We start from the raw sequence: 18,536 nt of genomic DNA, 5'->3' as shown, positions 1-18,536 counted from the left end.
TAATATTTTAAATATAATGATAATATAAAATTTGTAGATATGAAAATATATTTATACATATGTATATATATATATATATATACATATATATATATATATGTGTGTAGAATATTAATATATATGTGAGACTCTTTGGAATGTTAATTTTAAAAATCAAAACAAATGCAAAAATTAATATACAAAAATATTGGGATTGTTAAAATTTATTTATTAAATTATAAATTGCATAAACAAAGTGCTCGCAATGAAGTGAAAAAAAGATAGAGTGAAATTTATATGATGATTCTGGCTTCATTATAGTGCTATCATACTCTATTTTTACTTATCTAATGTGAGTTTAAATTGTTTATTATTAATTTATTATTAATTTAGATTATTTAGATTATTAGAATAATTTAAATAAATTTAATTTAGATTATTTAATTTAAATAAATCTTATCAACATTTTGTATATTGTATCTTATCAACAATTTTTGTATTTGTTTTGATCTTTAGAATCAACTTTCCTATAATTAGGCCATGAATATATTAATATTCTATATATGTCATACATGGATAATACAATTGAATAGAAGATAAATATAAATTGATAATATTAATAATATTATAAATAATATAATATTGATAATATAATAAATAAATATAAATATATAAGGAAAAAATAAAACTTTCTTATTTAAAATTTATTTTCAACAAAAAATCAAATTTGAAAATTATTTAGAAAATTTTTTAGAAATTATTCAAATATATATATACGGAAAACTTTCAAATTAATAAAATCAATTTAATATTCTTAAAAATAAAGCTTTAAACACAAAATTTTATTGTGTTTTTATGATACATTTGATTTATTTTTATAGAATAATTTGTTATCTAATTGTATTATCCAATTTAAAATATTCTTTATGTAATGATAAATATATAATTGTTTATTGTTTTATTTTAATTATAAATGAAAAATATTATACATTTATATTGATAAAATTACATTTCAATTTTGTATTTAATTTTAATTTTGAAAATATTTATAATATAGTATTATTTATAATATAAATTTATTTGACCTGCCGTTCTGTTTTTAATATACTTATATTATTACAGTTTATGTAACTTGATATATATCTTATGTTGACAACAAAAATAAGATTTATTTTATTATAATATTTGTTATCTAAACATTATATTATCTAAAAAGATAAATATGATTTTATTTTTATAAAATAATAGAAATAAGCAAATATAATTTAAAAAATAACTCAAATATAAATATCAATTGTTTAAAATTAAAAGTAAAGATATATTTAACAGATAAGCTAATAAATATCTAATATTTGAAATGAGAAATAAATATTGGAAATAATTTCAATTTTATTTATAATTTAGATAATATATTACTTATAATTATTATGTTTATATTAAGTTTCATTAATTTTTTATTAATCCTGTGAATATTATTGATTTATTTGTTTCTTTTACATATCGTTAAAAAATTATGAGATTTTTTTGATTTTTAATAATATTGTAACAAAGTTTTAATATTTAATATTTAAATTCTTTTAAAAGTAAACTTTTTTTTATTAATTAGCATTCTATTAAAAATTTATTTATAACATATATATATAATATATTAAATGTAAATACATGAAATATAAATATTTTTTTTATGCTTATAAAATACTTATTAGATTAACATAGAACAACATAGGATAATTAAGTTATTTCTCTTGAAAATTTCTGTAAAAAAATAAAATTTATTTGGAAAAATAAATCGAAACAGAATAGCATGGTTAATTTATAATAAAGTTTTATAAATTTATAAAACATTAAAAATATAAATAGTATATTAATAGTTTATTTGCAATAAAAAATATATAAATATATTAAATAAACATATAAATATTTTATTACTATTTTTTAAAATAATTTTATATTTTATTTTGTTTTAGGTAATATAACAGACACTTTTTCTTAAAATTTGTTCATGTTAATTAACATGAATTTAAGTATAATTTAAGTATAAATGAAATAAATAGATTAAATTAAGCAATTGTGAACAAATTATGAAATCTATTATATCAAATTTGGAAATAAACAATATAAATATCAATTCATACAAATAAATATAAATTATTTCAAAATTATATAAGAAAACAAAGTTTAAAGGAATTTTTATTGTTTCAACCTTACATTTTTTATATTGAATTATTTTAATAACTACGGCCAAAAAGTGTATAAAATTTCGGTTTGTTTTGACAATTAGGATGAATACATGTTTGTTTATCAGAAGATAATAATGGTTGTTCAAATGGTATACAAAGACTTTTTGCGCCCATTGATAATGTTCCAAGCTCTCCTACCGTATCTTCCCTATAAAAAAAAATAATATATATATATATATATATATATACATAATTTATTATGAAGATACAATTATTTAAAAAAATTTTAACAATATTTACCGTGCACTGTCAGCTTTAATATTATCTTCACAAGATGATTCTCCACAAAATGGTGATAATAATATATTTTTCTCATTTAGATAAGAACAAAATTCATTCCAATTATCTGCACGTTTGATATGTTCATTTAAGTTTTTTCTTGCTCTGTTAAAAAAAGAGATTAATTATAATAATAATATTTATATCCTGTTTTTAAATGATACTTACTTGGAAAGCATACTTGTTTGTATGTCAGTCAACAATGTATGTAAAGCAACAAGCACTTCAGATCTATTTGCAAATACTCTTTGAAAATTATCTCTGCGTACAAAAGTGACTTGATTTTTTTCTAAATCTTTAGGTCCTAATTCGATTCTTACAGGCACTCCTTTCAATTCCCAGTGATTAAATTTCCAACCTGGCGTGCGATTATTGCGATAATCTGCTTTAACTCTAAGTAATTTATCTTTTGATAATTCATCCAATAATTTATTACATTCAGAAAATAATAACTCTCTTTGTTGTGATGTTGTATTAGCTGTAATACCACAAGGTACTATAATAGCTTGAATACAAGCTACATTTGGTGGTAATACTAAACCTTTATCATCTCCGTGAATCTATAAATTTATTACAATTATTTCATTGAAAAATATTTTTATATAAATTTTTATATTAAAACAAAAAATATATACCATTATCATAACTCCAATTGTTCGAGTTGTTAGACCCCATGAATTTTGATAGACAAAAGTTTTTTCATCACTTTCTACGGCACCTTCTACTTGAATATTGAACATTTTAGAGAAATTTTGTCCAAGATGATGACTTGTTGCTCCTTGTATTGCACGACCACTTGTTGAAATAAAAGCTTCAACTGTAGTAGTGTAATCACCACCAGCAAATTTCTCCTTTTCAGTTTTACGACCTTTAATAACAGGTACTGCTAATAAGTCTTCATATACTCTTGCATACATATTTAAAATCATTAAAACTTCTTCATCAGCCTCAGCTTTAGTAGCAAAAGCAGTGTGACCTTCTTGCCACAAAAATTCTCTTGTACGCAAGAAAGGTTTGGGATCTTTAAATTCCCATCTCTGTAATAAAAAATTTTTTTATGATAATATCATAAATTATAAATACAAGCTACATTTAGTGGTAATAAAGAAGGTAAGAAATTTTTTTCTTGTAATAATTAATTATTTATATTTAATACTTACTACTACATTATTCCATTGATTAAGTTTTAAAGGAAGTTCAGTATCGGATTTTAACCATTTGGCATAAGCAGGATACATTACAGTTTCTGATGTTGGTCTTATAGCAATTGGTTCCGATAAATTCGATTCTCCACATTTTGTCACCCATGCAACTTCAGGAGCAAAATCTGTTATATGTGCTTTTTCTTTTTCTAATACTGTTCTCGTAACGAAAATAGGAAAGTAACATTCTTGTACACCCATTTGTGTTATCTCTTTATCAATATATTCTTTAATTGCTTTCCAAATAGCAAAACTCCACGGACGGAGAATATAACAACCAGATACATCATAATATTCAATCATACCACTTTTAGTAATAATTTGAGAATACCATTCAAAGAAATTTTCTTCTTTTTTTACTTCCAACCCTAATCTTGTTTTGCCTACATCTATATCTTTTATATCTTCATTTTTATTTATTTCTTTATTCGATATATTTTTTCGTTTTTCGCATTTAGAAGCATCTTCTTTCTTTTTCTTCTTAGGCGAGGTATCATAGTTTATTGCCTTCCATTCTTGACCAGTTAATGTTTTATAATTATTTTTCAAATCTATCAGAATTTTTACTTCTTTATCAATAATACTTTTATCTGTTTTAATTTCTTTTAATTGCCTTACTTTATCTCCTTGTTTTTGTATACTTTCTAAAATTTTATCTGCAGAATTTTCTTTATGTGTTATATTATTAGTTATTGGAATAGTAGATGGTTTCCAATCTTGACCTGTAGCCAACTTATACTCTGCTTTCAAAGCCAATAGCTTTTTTACTTCTTCATCAATGATGCTTTTCTCTGCTTTCATACTTTTTAATTGTCTTATTTTATCTCCTTGTTCTTGTATATTTTTCAAAATTTTATCAACAGAATTTTCATTTTTACATATCACGTTAGTTTTTAAAGTAGATGGTTTCCAATCTTGACCTGTAACTATTTTATAGTCTGATTTTAAAGTCAATAGTTTTTTTACTTCTTCATCAATAATATTTTTCTCTGCTTTTGTACTTTTTAATTGTCTTATTTTATCCCCTTGTTTTTGAATTTCACTAGATAATTTTATATATGAGTCTTTTGGTATATTTTGTGTTGCATCTTGAATTTTTATTTCACTCCAATCAATACCAGTTTTATTTTTATATTCTTTTTTTAAATCTGAAAATAATTGTATTTCTTGATTTATTTTTGATTGTAGGTCTTCAATTTTTCTTTCTTGTTGTATAATATTTTCAGATAATTCATTTTCTTTAGATATCAATTGTTGTTGAAATTTATTTGAATTATTATTGAATTTATTTGAAACCATAGTACATATATTTTCCTGAGAATTTTTTTTAATAGAAGTCGAAATAATATTAGAAAATGTTGATTTTGTATTTGCAATATGACCATCTGGAATATGAAATAGAATTAAAGGTTCTTCTCTAGAAGAAAATGAACTAATTGGAGCATAAGGTACATCACATCGAAAAAATCCTTTTCTTTGCAATTGAATTATTTCTCCTTTTCTCACACGTTTCAATTCTGTTTCTCCAAACATTTGTACTTCAATCTAAAATATTTATTATATATTTTTGACTATTTTTTAAATCTATGATTTTTATATAAAAATTTTATATAATATTTTTATATAAAAACTTACTCTTGTATTTTCTGTAATAAAATTTTTGTAATCGTCATCCTTTCCCAATATTGGTTTATTTATAATATGATCAAAATAAACAGCATAGCACGGAATTAAATTAGTTTTATTGATATTATCATTTTTATCAGAAGGTATGGATAACCACGTAATTTTTAATGTATTTTTATAATCTTTATTTTCCAAATTTAATTGTCCTATTATTTGTTTAATGACATCATTATTTTTCTCAATTTTTTTTATTATTATGTTACCCCAATTAATAAAAGTAACATTTTGGTCTTCAATTAGCATATTTGCATCATCTCTTTCAATATATAGCTCTGATCTTACTAATACTTGTTTTGTACCTTTTGATGCATCTTTTGGATGATTTTGGACAACTAGCCACTTTTCTTCTACATCACTTATATGTACTGGTACAATTTTATCATATTCTAAAGCAGTATATCTGAAACATAATATTATATGGATTATCTTTAAATATTTTTTATAAAAAAATTGTTCATATAATAGTATACCTAGTGGCAATTGGATCAATGACTTTTTTGTTAAATGCCCATATTTTATCCCATTCCATGAAAACAACAGATTTCGAACTACCTTGAGCAATGATAAATTGCTTTAATCCTTCAATTGTCATTCCCCTTCTCAAAATACCTCGTACAGTTGGAAAACGTGGATCATCCCAACCATCAACTAAACCTTCATTAACAAACCAAGTTAATTTTCTTTTTGATAAAACTGTATGTGTCATATTCAAACGTGAATATTCCCAAATATAAGGACGTCTCAGTCCTAGAGAATCTATTATCCAATAAAATTGAATATCTCTGTCATGATATTCTGTTGTGCGTAAAGTATGAGTAACATTTTCAATGGCATCAATGATTGGACAAGCAAAATCATATGTTGGATAAACTCTGTATAGAAAATTGTAAATAAGTTATATATAAAAATAAATAAAATATTTGTTAATTTGTTTAAATTATTTAATATCTAATGCATACTTATATTTTGTTCCAGTTCGAGGATGTGGTTCTGGTTTGCATCTATAAATTGTCGGATCTCGTAAACAACCATTCGTTGATTGATAATCAATTTTTGCTCTAACACAACATTCCTGACCTTTAACAGTACCCTGTTGCATCTCTTCCCATAATTCAAGATTTTTTTCAATAGCTGAAAATATTTTCATTATAATAACTTAATAATTTTCTTTCATTTAAACAATTTTAAAATTTTTTATATTTACAATTGTTTCTATTTGGTGACATTAATTTCTGATCACGTTGTTCTTTCATTATATCAGCCGGAGTATCATCTATGTATGCTTTATTTTCTTTTAATAATTTAGTACAATATTCCAACATTAAATCAAAATAATCAGAAGAATGTGTAAATCGATCTGGCTTAATTTGTAATAGTTCTAAATCTTCTAGAATAGCTTTCTCAAATTCTACATTTTCTTTTGCAGGATTTGTATCATCAAATCTCATAATAAGTTGTCCTTGAAATGTTTCTGCATAATATTGATTTAACAAAGCAGCCTTAGCATGTCCAATATGTAAATATCCACTTGCTTCTGGTGGAAAACGTACTACAACCTATTATGATAATATATGATTTACAAAAAAAAAAAATAAATATAAATTTTTATATATTTAAATTACTTACTTTACCCATTTCTGCTCCAGGCAAATCAATAAATTTACCTTCTTGTTTTCTTTGTCCTATTTGTTTATTGGTAATTTTTTCAGATTTTATATTATGAGGAAATAATTTTATATTCTTTTTAATTGAAAGTAATACTTCTGTCACAGCAGATAATGAAAGCATCTGTTTATACCATCTACTTATATTAATAAATTTTTTTTCAAAGTTTACAAAACATTTCTTATCTAAAAGACTACAAAATACATGGATATCAGCTATTGTTATTTTTTTGGAAACCAACCAAGTATTTGTCATCAATACATTATCTAAATAATAAAGTGTATCTTCCTTAAATGGGTAAGACCCTAAAGGTCCAATTGTAAATGATAACCAATGATCAACTTCAGTTTTTTCACGAGGATTAGTACCACCTAAATTAATTATATAATAAAAAAATATATATAATAAAAATTGATAAAAATAAAATTTTAATTTTGTTATGTATATATTTTATAAAAAAATTATAAATATATGTATACATTTATTTACCATAAAGATCTGTACATGCAGTTCTAGCAAAATAACGACTAATATCATTACTTTTTTCTCCCAATATTTTATTTTGACTATCTATTAATTGTATATTTCCATGACCTTTCCAATCATCACACCAAACTATTTCAATTTTTTCTTTAATTTGAGAATTGATAATCTCTACTACTATCAAAGCATCTATATAAATTAGAAAATCAATTAGTATCTTAATATAATTATATTTAAGAAATTAAAAAAATATAATACTTTAATATTATCATTTTATATATAATGACATCAAAATAAACATAATTAAATAAAATAAAATTTTTTATTCATACTAAAAAGATGAAACAATAAAATTTTTACTTAATTTTTTTAACATCTGTTTCATACATTACTTTTTATAGTTAAAGTTACCAAATGTATTGAAATTATATTATGATAAGACTCACCCATTGGAGGATTTTTTGAATCAACTATAAGTTTATAAGTCATTTTTATATAAAGAATTTAAACTTAAATGAAAATTATATTCATAAATATATTCATATAGGTTAGAAATTCTCCACGTGTCTAATGATATCTGTTGGTCGATTCGATTTTTTCTGTATATATATATATAAGAATATATATATGAAATCCATATATATTTATTAATAAAAGTAATAGATGAGAAAAATATTCTGAAGCGTTTAAATTAAATAGAAATATAATATTTAATATAATATATTATAATATATTATATATTATATTATATATTATAATATATATTATATACATATTAATGTTTTATGATACAATTAAAATTTGAATTTCATTCAAAAAGAATAACATTTTTTTATATACAAATTATTTGTAAATATAGAATAAATGTTAAAATATAAAATTTAAACTTGTAATTTTAAATATTAATATATATAGTACATGTATGTGTGTATATATATTATAATAAATAATTATAATATTTATTATATATTCAAAAATATTAAAAAGAAGATTAACAAAAGCAAAATGTATTTTTACTTAAAAATATTAAATATTTTTTTTTTCAATCTATAATTTTTTAAATCTATAATTTTCCCTATACAGTTATTTGCCTTCGTTTTTGATTGGATTAATCACAGCATAACTGTTTTTAATAATCTTTGGTAACAATTGTGTGGCACTAGATTTTTACATATGTAAATGCGTGGTGATTGATTGATTCATTCATTTCAAATTTTCGTATAGTATACTATAATTTTTAATAAATTTTAAGCAATATTATAAATACTATAAATTTATAAATCGTTTATAAATTTGAATCTACTTATGTACCCTGTATATAATAATATATAATAGATAGAAGTATACGCAAAGGTGGGTCGGTCACCTGGAGATAACTGTAAAATGTCATCAACGAATGTGTGTCAGGCATGGATTTGATGCTGTTCGATGACACTTGTGAGAGCTGTTGTCACAATAATTATGTTTCATCAATGTTAATTTGATCAGAAAGAAAACAGCTACCTTAATACAGAATCTTCCGTTTATTAATTTAAATATGTACGTAAAATAATTTCTATTTAAACAAAGCATATATTTTATTGCTAAAAGTTAATACTATATCATATGTATCTTTAATATGTATTGAAATTTCATATGATCAGAATGCATTCTAAATAGAATTATAAAAATAAGGATAATACATTTATTTTATTTTTATTAATGAAATTATTAAAATAATTAATTAATAATTTCTTAAATCAATTTTAATTCAATTTATTTTATTAATAATTTTTAAATATTTTAATTCATACATATAATTATGCATGATAATTATTTAATTAATTTAAATAAAAGAAAAATATGTTTTATATTTAATTTTAATAAAAATGCAAAAATTTACGAATATTATGTGAGAAATATAAAAAGATTGATATTAAATATTAATTTTTATATGTTTTATTGTTTTATTAATTTTGTTTTATTAATTTTTATATTTGTTTTAATTCAATAATTTATATACTTATATATATATTATTTATGTAATATTATATTATTCAATTACATACAAATATTAAAAATATATAAATTTATTTTTTTATTATAGACAAAGAAAACAATTAATATGGAGGGACCAGAAGTAACATTTTTATTTCAATTTGGTTTAATACGTGATACTGTTACTGTTGAAAGCAGCACATTGACTCTTAAGACTCTTAAAGAATTTGCTTGTGATTTTATAAATACTAAGTGTCCAGAACATGGTTTAAATCATTTATTTGAACGATTGCTTTTATTCAAACATGATTATAATTCTACTAATATTTTACAACTTATTACAAATGCAACTGAAGTTGTTGATGAAACATTAGTGGAAATTGTTTTAACTGGTAAATTTTAAATATAATATGATAGAAAAAATATATGATCACATACAAAATTACATAGAAATAATATAAAAATGAAAAAATTATAGAAAGAAAATAATTAATTAGATAATTATTAATTTTTTTGTAGCACAAGTGCCAAATGAAGAAGTTCCCATTCGTCCCCATGCTTTAACTGTTCATTCATATAAAGTTCCCACATTTTGTGATTTTTGTGGAGAAATGTTATTTGGTCTTGTTCGACAGGGTTTAAAATGTGAAGGTAAATACAAATTATATTATTATTTTAATTATTAACTTTAATTATATTATATTATAATTATTTTATAGGTTGTGGAATGAATTATCATAAAAGATGTGTTATAAAAGTACCTAATAATTGCTCACATGATGCCAGTCAAAGGCGACGTAGTTCTGCAATGTTAAATGTACCAAGATCTCCAAGTCAAGGATCTACTAGTAGTTTGACCAGCATTAGTGATGATAATCATAGTACAAATAATACACCGAATGCAAGTCAAAATAATAGTACTTTGGTAAGATTTTTATCTAAAATAATAATAAAATATAACTTATAATTTATGTATATAAATTATATATATAAATTACTATGTTATTATTTATATTTATAGACAATACCAAGTATAATGGCACCGAAGCAATCTCGTTCTCCTTCATTAGGAGGAAGACCAGTATGGGTTGAACGAGAATTAGCAACAAGAATAAAAATTCCACATACATTTGTAGTACATACTTATACTAGGCCAACAGTATGTGGATATTGTAAAAAATTATTACGAGGTTTATTTAAACAAGGCCTACAATGCAAAGATTGTCAATATAATGCACACAAAAAATGTATAGAAAAAATACCTAAAGACTGTACTGGAGAAAATCCACGCGACAATACAGGTTTTTTTAATTTTTATTTCATTAATAATAAATAATTTTTTTATAAATATTATTTCAATGAAAAAAAAATATATATATATATAAAATAAATAGGTAATGAATATCCTGATAGTGGTGTGGGTAGTGAACCGGAAGGAAAATGTGATAATAGAAATGAAGAAGGTGATGGTGATAGTGATGCTGAATCTCCTTCACCTCCTCAACATTCGTCTTTTGTAGTAGATGAAACAAAGACATCTGACGAATACAATGTAAATATACTTCTATTCTATAAAAATAAATTTTTGTAGAATATTATAGTTATAATGTATAAATATCACATAAAATATATATTTAATAATATAACATATTATTTATTTGGATTTTTATAGGATCAAGTTCCAAGCAATGATGATATTATTTATGATGAATTTCAAAAATCCAGACCATCAAGGTAAATTATAAAAATATATTAAATTATATACATATATATGTATTTATATATTTTAAACTTATGTATTATGTATTATTATGTGTGTATTTCATCACTATGCTAGTTGCAGTTCTACACCAAGCAATAATATTCCTTTAATGCGCATAGTGCAAAGTGTTAAACATACAAAACGTCGTGGTTCAAAAGTTTTGAAAGAAGGTTGGATGGTACATTTCACAAATCGTGATTCTATGGTAAATAATTCATAGGTTAAAACCATATAGATATATTTTATCATATAGATAGATTATTAAAATTTATATTGTAAATTTACAGAAAAAGAAACATTATTGGCGACTTGATACAAAAGCTATAACATTATTTCAAAATGAAAATAGTTCCAAATATTATAAAGAAATTCCATTGGTTGAAATATTATCTATTGAAAGTGCTGAAACATCCCATTCACGTATATATTTAATATTTTTTTTTAAGTTTATAAGTTTATAAGTTTATAAGTTAATATAATATTATTAAGATCATAAAATAATACGAATTATATTTTAGATATAATGCATTGCTTTGAGTTAAAAACTGCCAATATTGATTATTATGTTGGAGAAGATTCTTCATATGGAGATAATTGTAGCCAAGTTCCTCCACCAGAAAGTGGCATTGGAGCACATATAGCTAGATCATGGGAAACTAGCATTAGACAAGCATTAATGCCTGTAACTACCATATCCACCAGTATGTGATTTATTTTTTATATTATATTTATATTATTAAATATTATTTTAATTAATTTCTTATATAATATTAAAAATTAATATATTAATATCAAAATCAAAAAATATATTTTATATAAAAATATTATTATTTTAGATCAGGAACAATCTACAGAACCTGAAGAAAATATCACAGATATGTCTCAGTTATATGAGATATTTCCTGACGAAGTTTTAGGTTCTGGACAATTTGGCACAGTATATGGAGGTATTCATCGTAAAAGTGGCCGAGCAGTTGCTATTAAAGTTATTGATAAATTACGTTTTCCTACAAAACAAGAAGCACAACTTAAAAATGAAGTTGCAATTCTACAGAATCTTTCACATAGCGGAGTAGTTAATTTAGAACGAATGTTCGAAACCTCTGAACGAATATTTGTAGTTATGGAAAAATTAAAAGGCGATATGTTGGAAATGATATTAAGTTCAGAACGTGGTCGTCTTAGTGAAAGAGTAACAAAATTCTTAATTACGCAAATATTAGTAGCATTAAAACATTTACATAGCAAGAATATTGTACATTGTGATTTAAAGCCTGAAAATGTGTTGCTAAGTAGCGATAGTGAATTTACACAAGTGAAACTTTGCGATTTCGGTTTTGCCAGAATTATAGGAGAAAAAAGCTTCAGAAGAAGTGTTGTTGGCACTCCCGCATATTTAGCACCAGAAGTTTTAAGAAACAAGTGTTACAATCGTTCTTTAGATATGTGGAGTGTTGGTGTAATTATTTATGTTTCTTTAAGTGGTACATTTCCATTTAATGAAGAAGAAGATATTAACGAACAGATTCAAAATGCTGCTTTTATGTATCCACCTATTCCTTGGCAGGAAATCTCACCTGATGGTAAACAAATTATAAATAAAATAATCCTATTTAATTTTTATCCAATAATAAAAATCAATAAAATTTATTTTACTTTTTTTTTAGCAATTGATTTAATTAATAATTTATTACAAGTAAAACAAAGAAAACGTTATACTGTAGATAAGAGTTTACAACATGTCTGGCTTCAGGTAAGCATTTTTATATATATTTTTTAATATTATAATATATATTTATGTTATTTTATATTATATATTTTTAAGGATTATCAAACATGGTGTGATTTACGAGAATTAGAAGCAAAAGTCGGATATCGTTATTTGACTCACGAAAGTGATGATGCTCGATGGTTAGCATATAGTAATCAGTGTACATGACAGAATTATCCGCCTTCGTTAAACATCGAAACATTACCAAATAATTTGTCTATACATAAAGGCTGGGCACGTAGTGCTCGAGCTACATTACGACGTTTTATTCGTGCCTGACTTTAATACATTCAATTCATGAAAGGGAGTATAATTATATTTCATTATAAATATCAGTGTACTGATATTAAACAAAACTATTATATATCTTCCAAGATATTTTATGTAGAAAATAAAAATTATTACGTAGAAAATTACTTAGACTGCATTCGTAAGATAAGATACTCAATGAATATATGAAAACAACAGCAATTTTTTTATGAACATTCTTAAATTTTAGTAATGAATTTAAATATGTTTCATTATATAAATTATTTGATAAAAATTTTTTGCTCTTAACAAATTGAAAAATATTTCATAAAATAATAGATATAATGTAATCATGACATTTTTGATAATTATTTATCTTCATCATAATATAAATAATAATCATAATAATATAAATAATTGTTTCATGCTGTTTTTATCAATCTAATATATTGAATATATAATCTTTTTTGAAATATAAGCGCTAATATAAATAATAATAAATTTTCAAGCTTAACATAGAAATATATATGCATAGAATATTTTATAATTTTGCAAAAGATGTTTAAAATAGAATAATTATAAGATTATAATAATTAAAATAGTATATAGTATGATTTATATATATATATGAATTACAAAATATATGTATATTTCTTTTATATACATAAATTTTTGGGGTATGGTTAAGAATATTATTGTAGAAATTTCTTAGCAATTCAAGTTTTTCATAGATTAAATTAATATATATTATGCTATGATAAATTTATTACTTCGTATTTTCGCTTCAAAACATTTAAATTTAGAAATTAGAAATTTTGACATCTATAACTCATGTCAAATTCTTTTAAGAACTTTAATGAAAATAACTAAAAATTATAAAAATTATAAAATCGTGAATAAAATATATACTATAATTTATTGATTTTTATGTGATAAAAAGTAAGATTATTGCAGATGCAGTCTTCTTAGACTTTTGATCTTATAGATCATAATAAACTTTATAAACATTCTTCTTTATTTTATTAATCATAATAACGAAGTTCATAATTAAATAAATGTATTCTAAATAATTTAAAATTTATCATATATACTTAGAAAAAAATTTTTATATAACAATATTATAATTACTATTGTGATAAATTTTGTATTAGAAAATAGCAAAACAAAATTTTTTTTAAACTACTTGATAATTAATATGTAATAGAAATAATAATAAATTTCAAGTTTTAAATATATTTATTATTTTTTCATTAATTCGCAATATTGTTTTATTTTTTATTATTTTATTTAAAACAAAAATACATTCCAATCAGAAAAAGAAAATAAAATTATATTTTTTTCCTTTTTAAATATTGTTCATTCCATTATGTTTTCTATAATTAATAGGATAAAATAAAATTTATAAAGTCATTAATATATATATATATATATATACACACACGTTTATTAAAAATTAAAATATTTTTTTTAGTTTATATTAAAATTTTAAAAATTAATACTCCATTATATTAAAATTATCATATTTTTTAAAATTATTTTTTGATTAGAATATTCATTTATTTTTCTTGATAAAAACTGATAATAATAATATATAGTAGTAGAACAAAAATAATTTAAAATCAGAAAATTTTCATTGAAAAATAATTATTATTTATTATTATTTTATTATTTTTATTTATTATTTTTTTTAAATTCAGAAATATATGAACATATATATATAATAAATTTTTTTATTTCTTAGATAAATCTTTTATAATGATTGACTTATATTTGGATAGTAATATTTTAAATGGAATATTATATTTTAAAACAAATAATTTTTCATTTATAAGTATTATAAATATAATGTATGAATATAGATGATGCCATTTTACTTATGTATCAGTTAATTAACCGAATCTCATATGATTTCCAAAATATCTAATTATTTTATTTGAGATTATATTTTTTTACATTTAATTAATTTAATATCAAATGCATTATTATACACAAATGGCCTATATTTTTTTAAAAATTTAAAAGTTTAAAAAATATTTTAATTATATATTAAATACAATATATTGCTATCTTTATTTTTTTATTTTCTACAACATTTATATATTATGAATATTAAAATAGTATATTAAAGTAATCAATATTGCGATAATGAATTTAAAATATGTATAATTGCTATTATAATTTTATAATAAAGTTTCCACAAATGTTTTCATTTATATACATATAAAAAGAGTTGTGCAATATCAATATATATTGTTATATTTAAAATTATCTTTATTAGATTGATAATAGTTTAATACCTAATATTATGTTTCTATTCTGTCTACATTAATTATTTGTACATATTAAATTTATTTAAAATTTTATATTACTTAAAAATATTTGTAAACGCTATATTTTATGAAAACTAACAATGTATTTTTTTAAACTTAATTTATAATATGATTTATAATTAACATACAAAAGTACTTAAAAAAAGACAGTAATATTATTATAGATTTTATGTATAATTAACAAATTTTCATAAAAACTTATTGTTATTTCATTATTGTACTTACTATGGTAATGTGAATAAATAAATTAATTAATAGAATTTATAATTATTTATATATTTTCTTAAAATAAAAAAATTTTTTTAAATAAAAATTTTATATACAATTATACAAAATTTTGTAGAAATATTTAGTAAATTGATGTCAATTTAATCTTTGTTCTCATTAAATCTAACAGAATCTCTACTTGAAATAATAACATCCTGGCTTCTGTCACACTATATGATAATGCAAGTACATATTTAGTTAGTATTTGTAACTCTGTATAACTGAAAATAAGAACAATATTTATTCACTTTTTTATTCAAATCACATATCATTCCATATATGTATACATATATAATATACAAATATACAAATATTATTATAAAAAATATATAATTTATATATAATTACAATGCTTATAATTAAAATATTAATATTCAAGATTTTTTTATTGAACACTAGTTTAGCAGAATGGATTGAAATTCCTCAATTTTCTAATGAAGAAAAAGTATATAAGTAAGTACATATAAAACCATTATTAATTAAACAATATCTTTTATAATTTAAATTAGATTATTTATATATTAGAATCAAATTTTTATTGAAATTTTACATTTATTATTTGTAGAATACCTCTAAGACAAGATCAGTTTTATAAATTTACTCAAAAGGAAAATCAGTTCTTTTATACATATCAAAATATTACTTATAAAAATTTAAAAGGAAAGCAAACGGCAACTAATAAAACTGGAGAATATGATTTTTATAAATTAAAAAATAATATCAAAGAAGAACCTATAATTTTAAAATATTTTAATAAAAATGAAACAACAGATTCTTTAATAACCAAAGTAAATAAAATATTTTAAATCTAAAATTTTTTATTTTTAATTTAATTATGAGAAATAATAGCAATTTAATGTTTTATTTTTTTTTAGAAAAAAAAAGAAAATAAACAATATTTAGACAAAATTTTTATTGCAAATGATATAGGACTTTTGAATTATCTTCCAGTGGATATACTTGAAAATGTTCATTGTACTTTAAAATCTCAACCTGCATCAAATGATGGAAAAATTCAATTTTTGAAGACATTTGAAAATACATTAATTTCTGAAATAGGTAATATATAAAAATAATAATACAATAATTAATCCATATAATAATAATAATAATCCATATCAATAATAAAATATTTATTTATAATATTATATTTTTAATATATATTTATTATATTTTTAATATATATTTTTTTTTAATATATATTTTCAGAAGTTCAACTTGTAGCAAGTACAATAATTGCTCGAAAAAAAAGAGGTACTGATCAGTATGATCATAATTATGATTATGAACATGCAGCAGGATTTCCATCTATAGAAGGTGCACTTATGGCTATTTCATTTCTTACATTTGCTGTGTATCTTGTTAGATTGGTCATGGTAATTAATCATTGATTTATAATATCTACTATTATAAATAATAATTATATTTTTTATTACATTTACTACATTTTCTATAATAATTTTTTTAGCTTTTATTTAGAAATATGAATAATTCTGCATCGACTACTGGCGCTACTTTATTTCTTGGCAGAAGAAAAAAATCAGTAAACAAATTAGACGACGATATAAGAATGATTCTTAAAGATATACATAATTTTTCTTCTAAATTTAAAAAAAAATCTAATATATGAAAATGTATACAATTAATTAGATAAATATCTGTATCTAATTATATTAAATAATAAAATCTAAAGTAATTATTTATATAATTTCAAATGTTTAAGAATATATTCAACACTGTTTTAACTTATCTTATTTTTATAATTTAGAAGAAACTGATGGTGATAATATAGGTAATAAAATTGCATTAAGATATGAACCTAATGGATGTTTTAATGAAAGATTTTGCAATTGTGTAAGAATTTGTATTATTTTAATTTTTTCAACTTGATATATACCTTTTTTTTCATATGGTACTATAATACCTTGTATTATAAAATTGGATATTGTTGTATTAATTAAATCAATTGATAAAGAATAGGGATGTTTTCCCCATTGCCGTTTTTCAAGAAATGCTCTTTCTATTTGCTTTTGTGTTTCAATTAAAACTGATTGTATTGTTATATAATTTAATTTTGTTTCATCCCACTATAATTGAAAAAAATTATTATTTATATATACTTATATATTTAAAACTTATATATAATTAAATATAAAATATCATGAAAATATTAAATTTTACCTCAAATAGAACAAGACATGTAATATATATTGTATCTATAAATGGTAATATTACATTATAGAGAAGAGAACAAACTTTAGTATTTTCTTTTTGTACATATATATTATTTTGAATACTTATATAATTTTGTTTTAATAATAAATTTAATGTTTCTTTCCATTCAGATTTTATTACAGATTCATTTTCTATTAAAGGCATTGCAAATTCTGTACTCAATAATTTTCTCAATAACATATATCGTTTAAATGCAATTCCTATATATAATACAATAATATACAAATTTAATTTTTTTTATATATAATATATTATATATATGTAAAATAATATTACCAATCTCGATTTTCTCTATTCCTATTGCAATAATGACAATAGCTGGTTTTATTAAAAAGGATAAAGTTGGATTTAGATAAATTGAAATATTAATAACTGGTACAGCTATTCTCATAGTTTTTTCTGACAAAGTAT

General features: G+C 21.1%; 4 protein-coding genes across 5 annotated transcripts in view; 2 read left to right on the top strand and 2 right to left on the bottom strand.

The window, feature by feature from the left end:
• Positions 1–2,156: 2,156 nt before the first annotated feature.
• LOC102679841 (bifunctional glutamate/proline--tRNA ligase) lies at positions 2,157–8,137 on the bottom strand. The gene is made up of 12 exons (XM_006620471.2): positions 7,981–8,137; positions 7,541–7,723; positions 7,013–7,422; positions 6,591–6,942; positions 6,346–6,517; positions 5,857–6,258; positions 5,336–5,786; positions 3,659–5,245; positions 3,134–3,535; positions 2,667–3,058; positions 2,460–2,603; positions 2,157–2,367 (listed from the first exon to the last, which is right to left on the bottom strand). The coding sequence occupies exons 1-12, from the start codon at positions 8,021–8,023 to the stop codon at positions 2,208–2,210; spliced, it is 4,698 nt and encodes a 1,565-aa protein (XP_006620534.1). The 5' UTR covers positions 8,024–8,137; the 3' UTR covers positions 2,157–2,207.
• A 568-nt stretch (positions 8,138–8,705) lies between these two features.
• Positions 8,706–13,494, top strand: LOC102679963 (serine/threonine-protein kinase D3). 2 transcript variants are annotated; one of them, XM_006620473.2, is made up of 13 exons: positions 8,706–9,073; positions 9,621–9,903; positions 10,031–10,162; positions 10,231–10,436; positions 10,533–10,812; positions 10,906–11,063; positions 11,184–11,245; positions 11,355–11,478; positions 11,561–11,693; positions 11,792–11,974; positions 12,110–12,856; positions 12,941–13,026; positions 13,099–13,494. In XM_006620473.2, exons 2-13 carry the CDS (start codon positions 9,639–9,641, stop codon positions 13,210–13,212), a joined length of 2,490 nt encoding a protein of 829 aa, XP_006620536.1. In that variant the 5' UTR covers positions 8,706–9,073; positions 9,621–9,638; the 3' UTR covers positions 13,213–13,494. The 2 variants fall into 2 exon arrangements, with proteins under 2 accessions (XP_006620536.1, XP_006620535.1); XM_006620472.2 differs by having other exon boundaries at positions 11,349–11,478.
• Positions 13,495–16,224: 2,730 nt separating this feature from the next.
• LOC102680860 lies at positions 16,225–17,973 on the top strand. Its single transcript, XM_031512817.1, has 5 exons — positions 16,225–16,343; positions 16,456–16,678; positions 16,766–16,949; positions 17,100–17,266; positions 17,359–17,973. Exons 1-5 carry the CDS (start codon positions 16,240–16,242, stop codon positions 17,518–17,520), a joined length of 840 nt encoding a protein of 279 aa, XP_031368677.1. The 5' UTR covers positions 16,225–16,239; the 3' UTR covers positions 17,521–17,973.
• Positions 17,974–18,179: 206 nt separating this feature from the next.
• Positions 18,180–18,536, bottom strand: part of LOC102680717 (dihydroxyacetone phosphate acyltransferase) — a 2,398-nt gene continuing 2,041 nt past the window's right edge. Inside the window, exon 4 of the mRNA XM_031512815.1 lies at positions 18,180–18,325. Within this exon, the coding sequence (XP_031368675.1) occupies positions 18,313–18,325 (13 nt within the window). The 3' untranslated portion in view covers positions 18,180–18,312. The remainder of the gene's footprint in view (positions 18,326–18,536) is intronic.

The sequence above is a fragment of the Apis dorsata genome, unplaced genomic scaffold, assembly GCF_000469605.1.
Source record: "Apis dorsata unplaced genomic scaffold, Apis dorsata 1.3 scaffold_517, whole genome shotgun sequence".
In the NCBI taxonomy this organism is placed as follows: Eukaryota; Metazoa; Arthropoda; class Insecta; order Hymenoptera; family Apidae; genus Apis; species Apis dorsata.
Note: the sequence above shows the minus strand (reverse complement) of the source record. Positions and strands in the feature narration are given on the sequence as shown.

What these genes read in the sequence shown, in the direction of transcription:
- LOC102680860 (XM_031512817.1), top strand. Translation starts at nt 16,240, where the DNA reads ATGCTTATAATTAAAATATTAATATTCAAGATTTTTTTATTGAACACT. An exon ending in AATGAAGAAAAAGTATATAA is followed by an intron (nt 16,344 to 16,455) that starts GTAAGTACATAT and finishes TATTATTTGTAG; the next exon opens with AATACCTCTAAGACAAGATC. An exon ending in CAGATTCTTTAATAACCAAA is followed by an intron (nt 16,679 to 16,765) that starts GTAAATAAAATA and finishes ATTTTTTTTTAG; the next exon opens with AAAAAAAAAGAAAATAAACA.
- LOC102679963 (XM_006620472.2), top strand. Translation starts at nt 9,639, where the DNA reads ATGGAGGGACCAGAAGTAACATTTTTATTTCAATTTGGTTTAATACGT. An exon ending in GTCAAAATAATAGTACTTTG is followed by an intron (nt 10,437 to 10,532) that starts GTAAGATTTTTA and finishes TTATATTTATAG; the next exon opens with ACAATACCAAGTATAATGGC. An exon ending in TGCTGAAACATCCCATTCAC is followed by an intron (nt 11,694 to 11,791) that starts GTATATATTTAA and finishes ATTATATTTTAG; the next exon opens with ATATAATGCATTGCTTTGAG.
- LOC102679841 (XM_006620471.2), bottom strand. Translation starts at nt 8,023, where the DNA reads ATGACTTATAAACTTATAGTTGATTCAAAAAATCCTCCAATGG. An exon ending in CGAACTGGAACAAAATATAA is followed by an intron (nt 6,259 to 6,345) that starts GTATGCATTAGA and finishes TTTTCTATACAG; the next exon opens with AGTTTATCCAACATATGATT. An exon ending in ATCAATGGAATAATGTAGTA is followed by an intron (nt 3,536 to 3,658) that starts GTAAGTATTAAA and finishes TTTTTATTACAG; the next exon opens with AGATGGGAATTTAAAGATCC.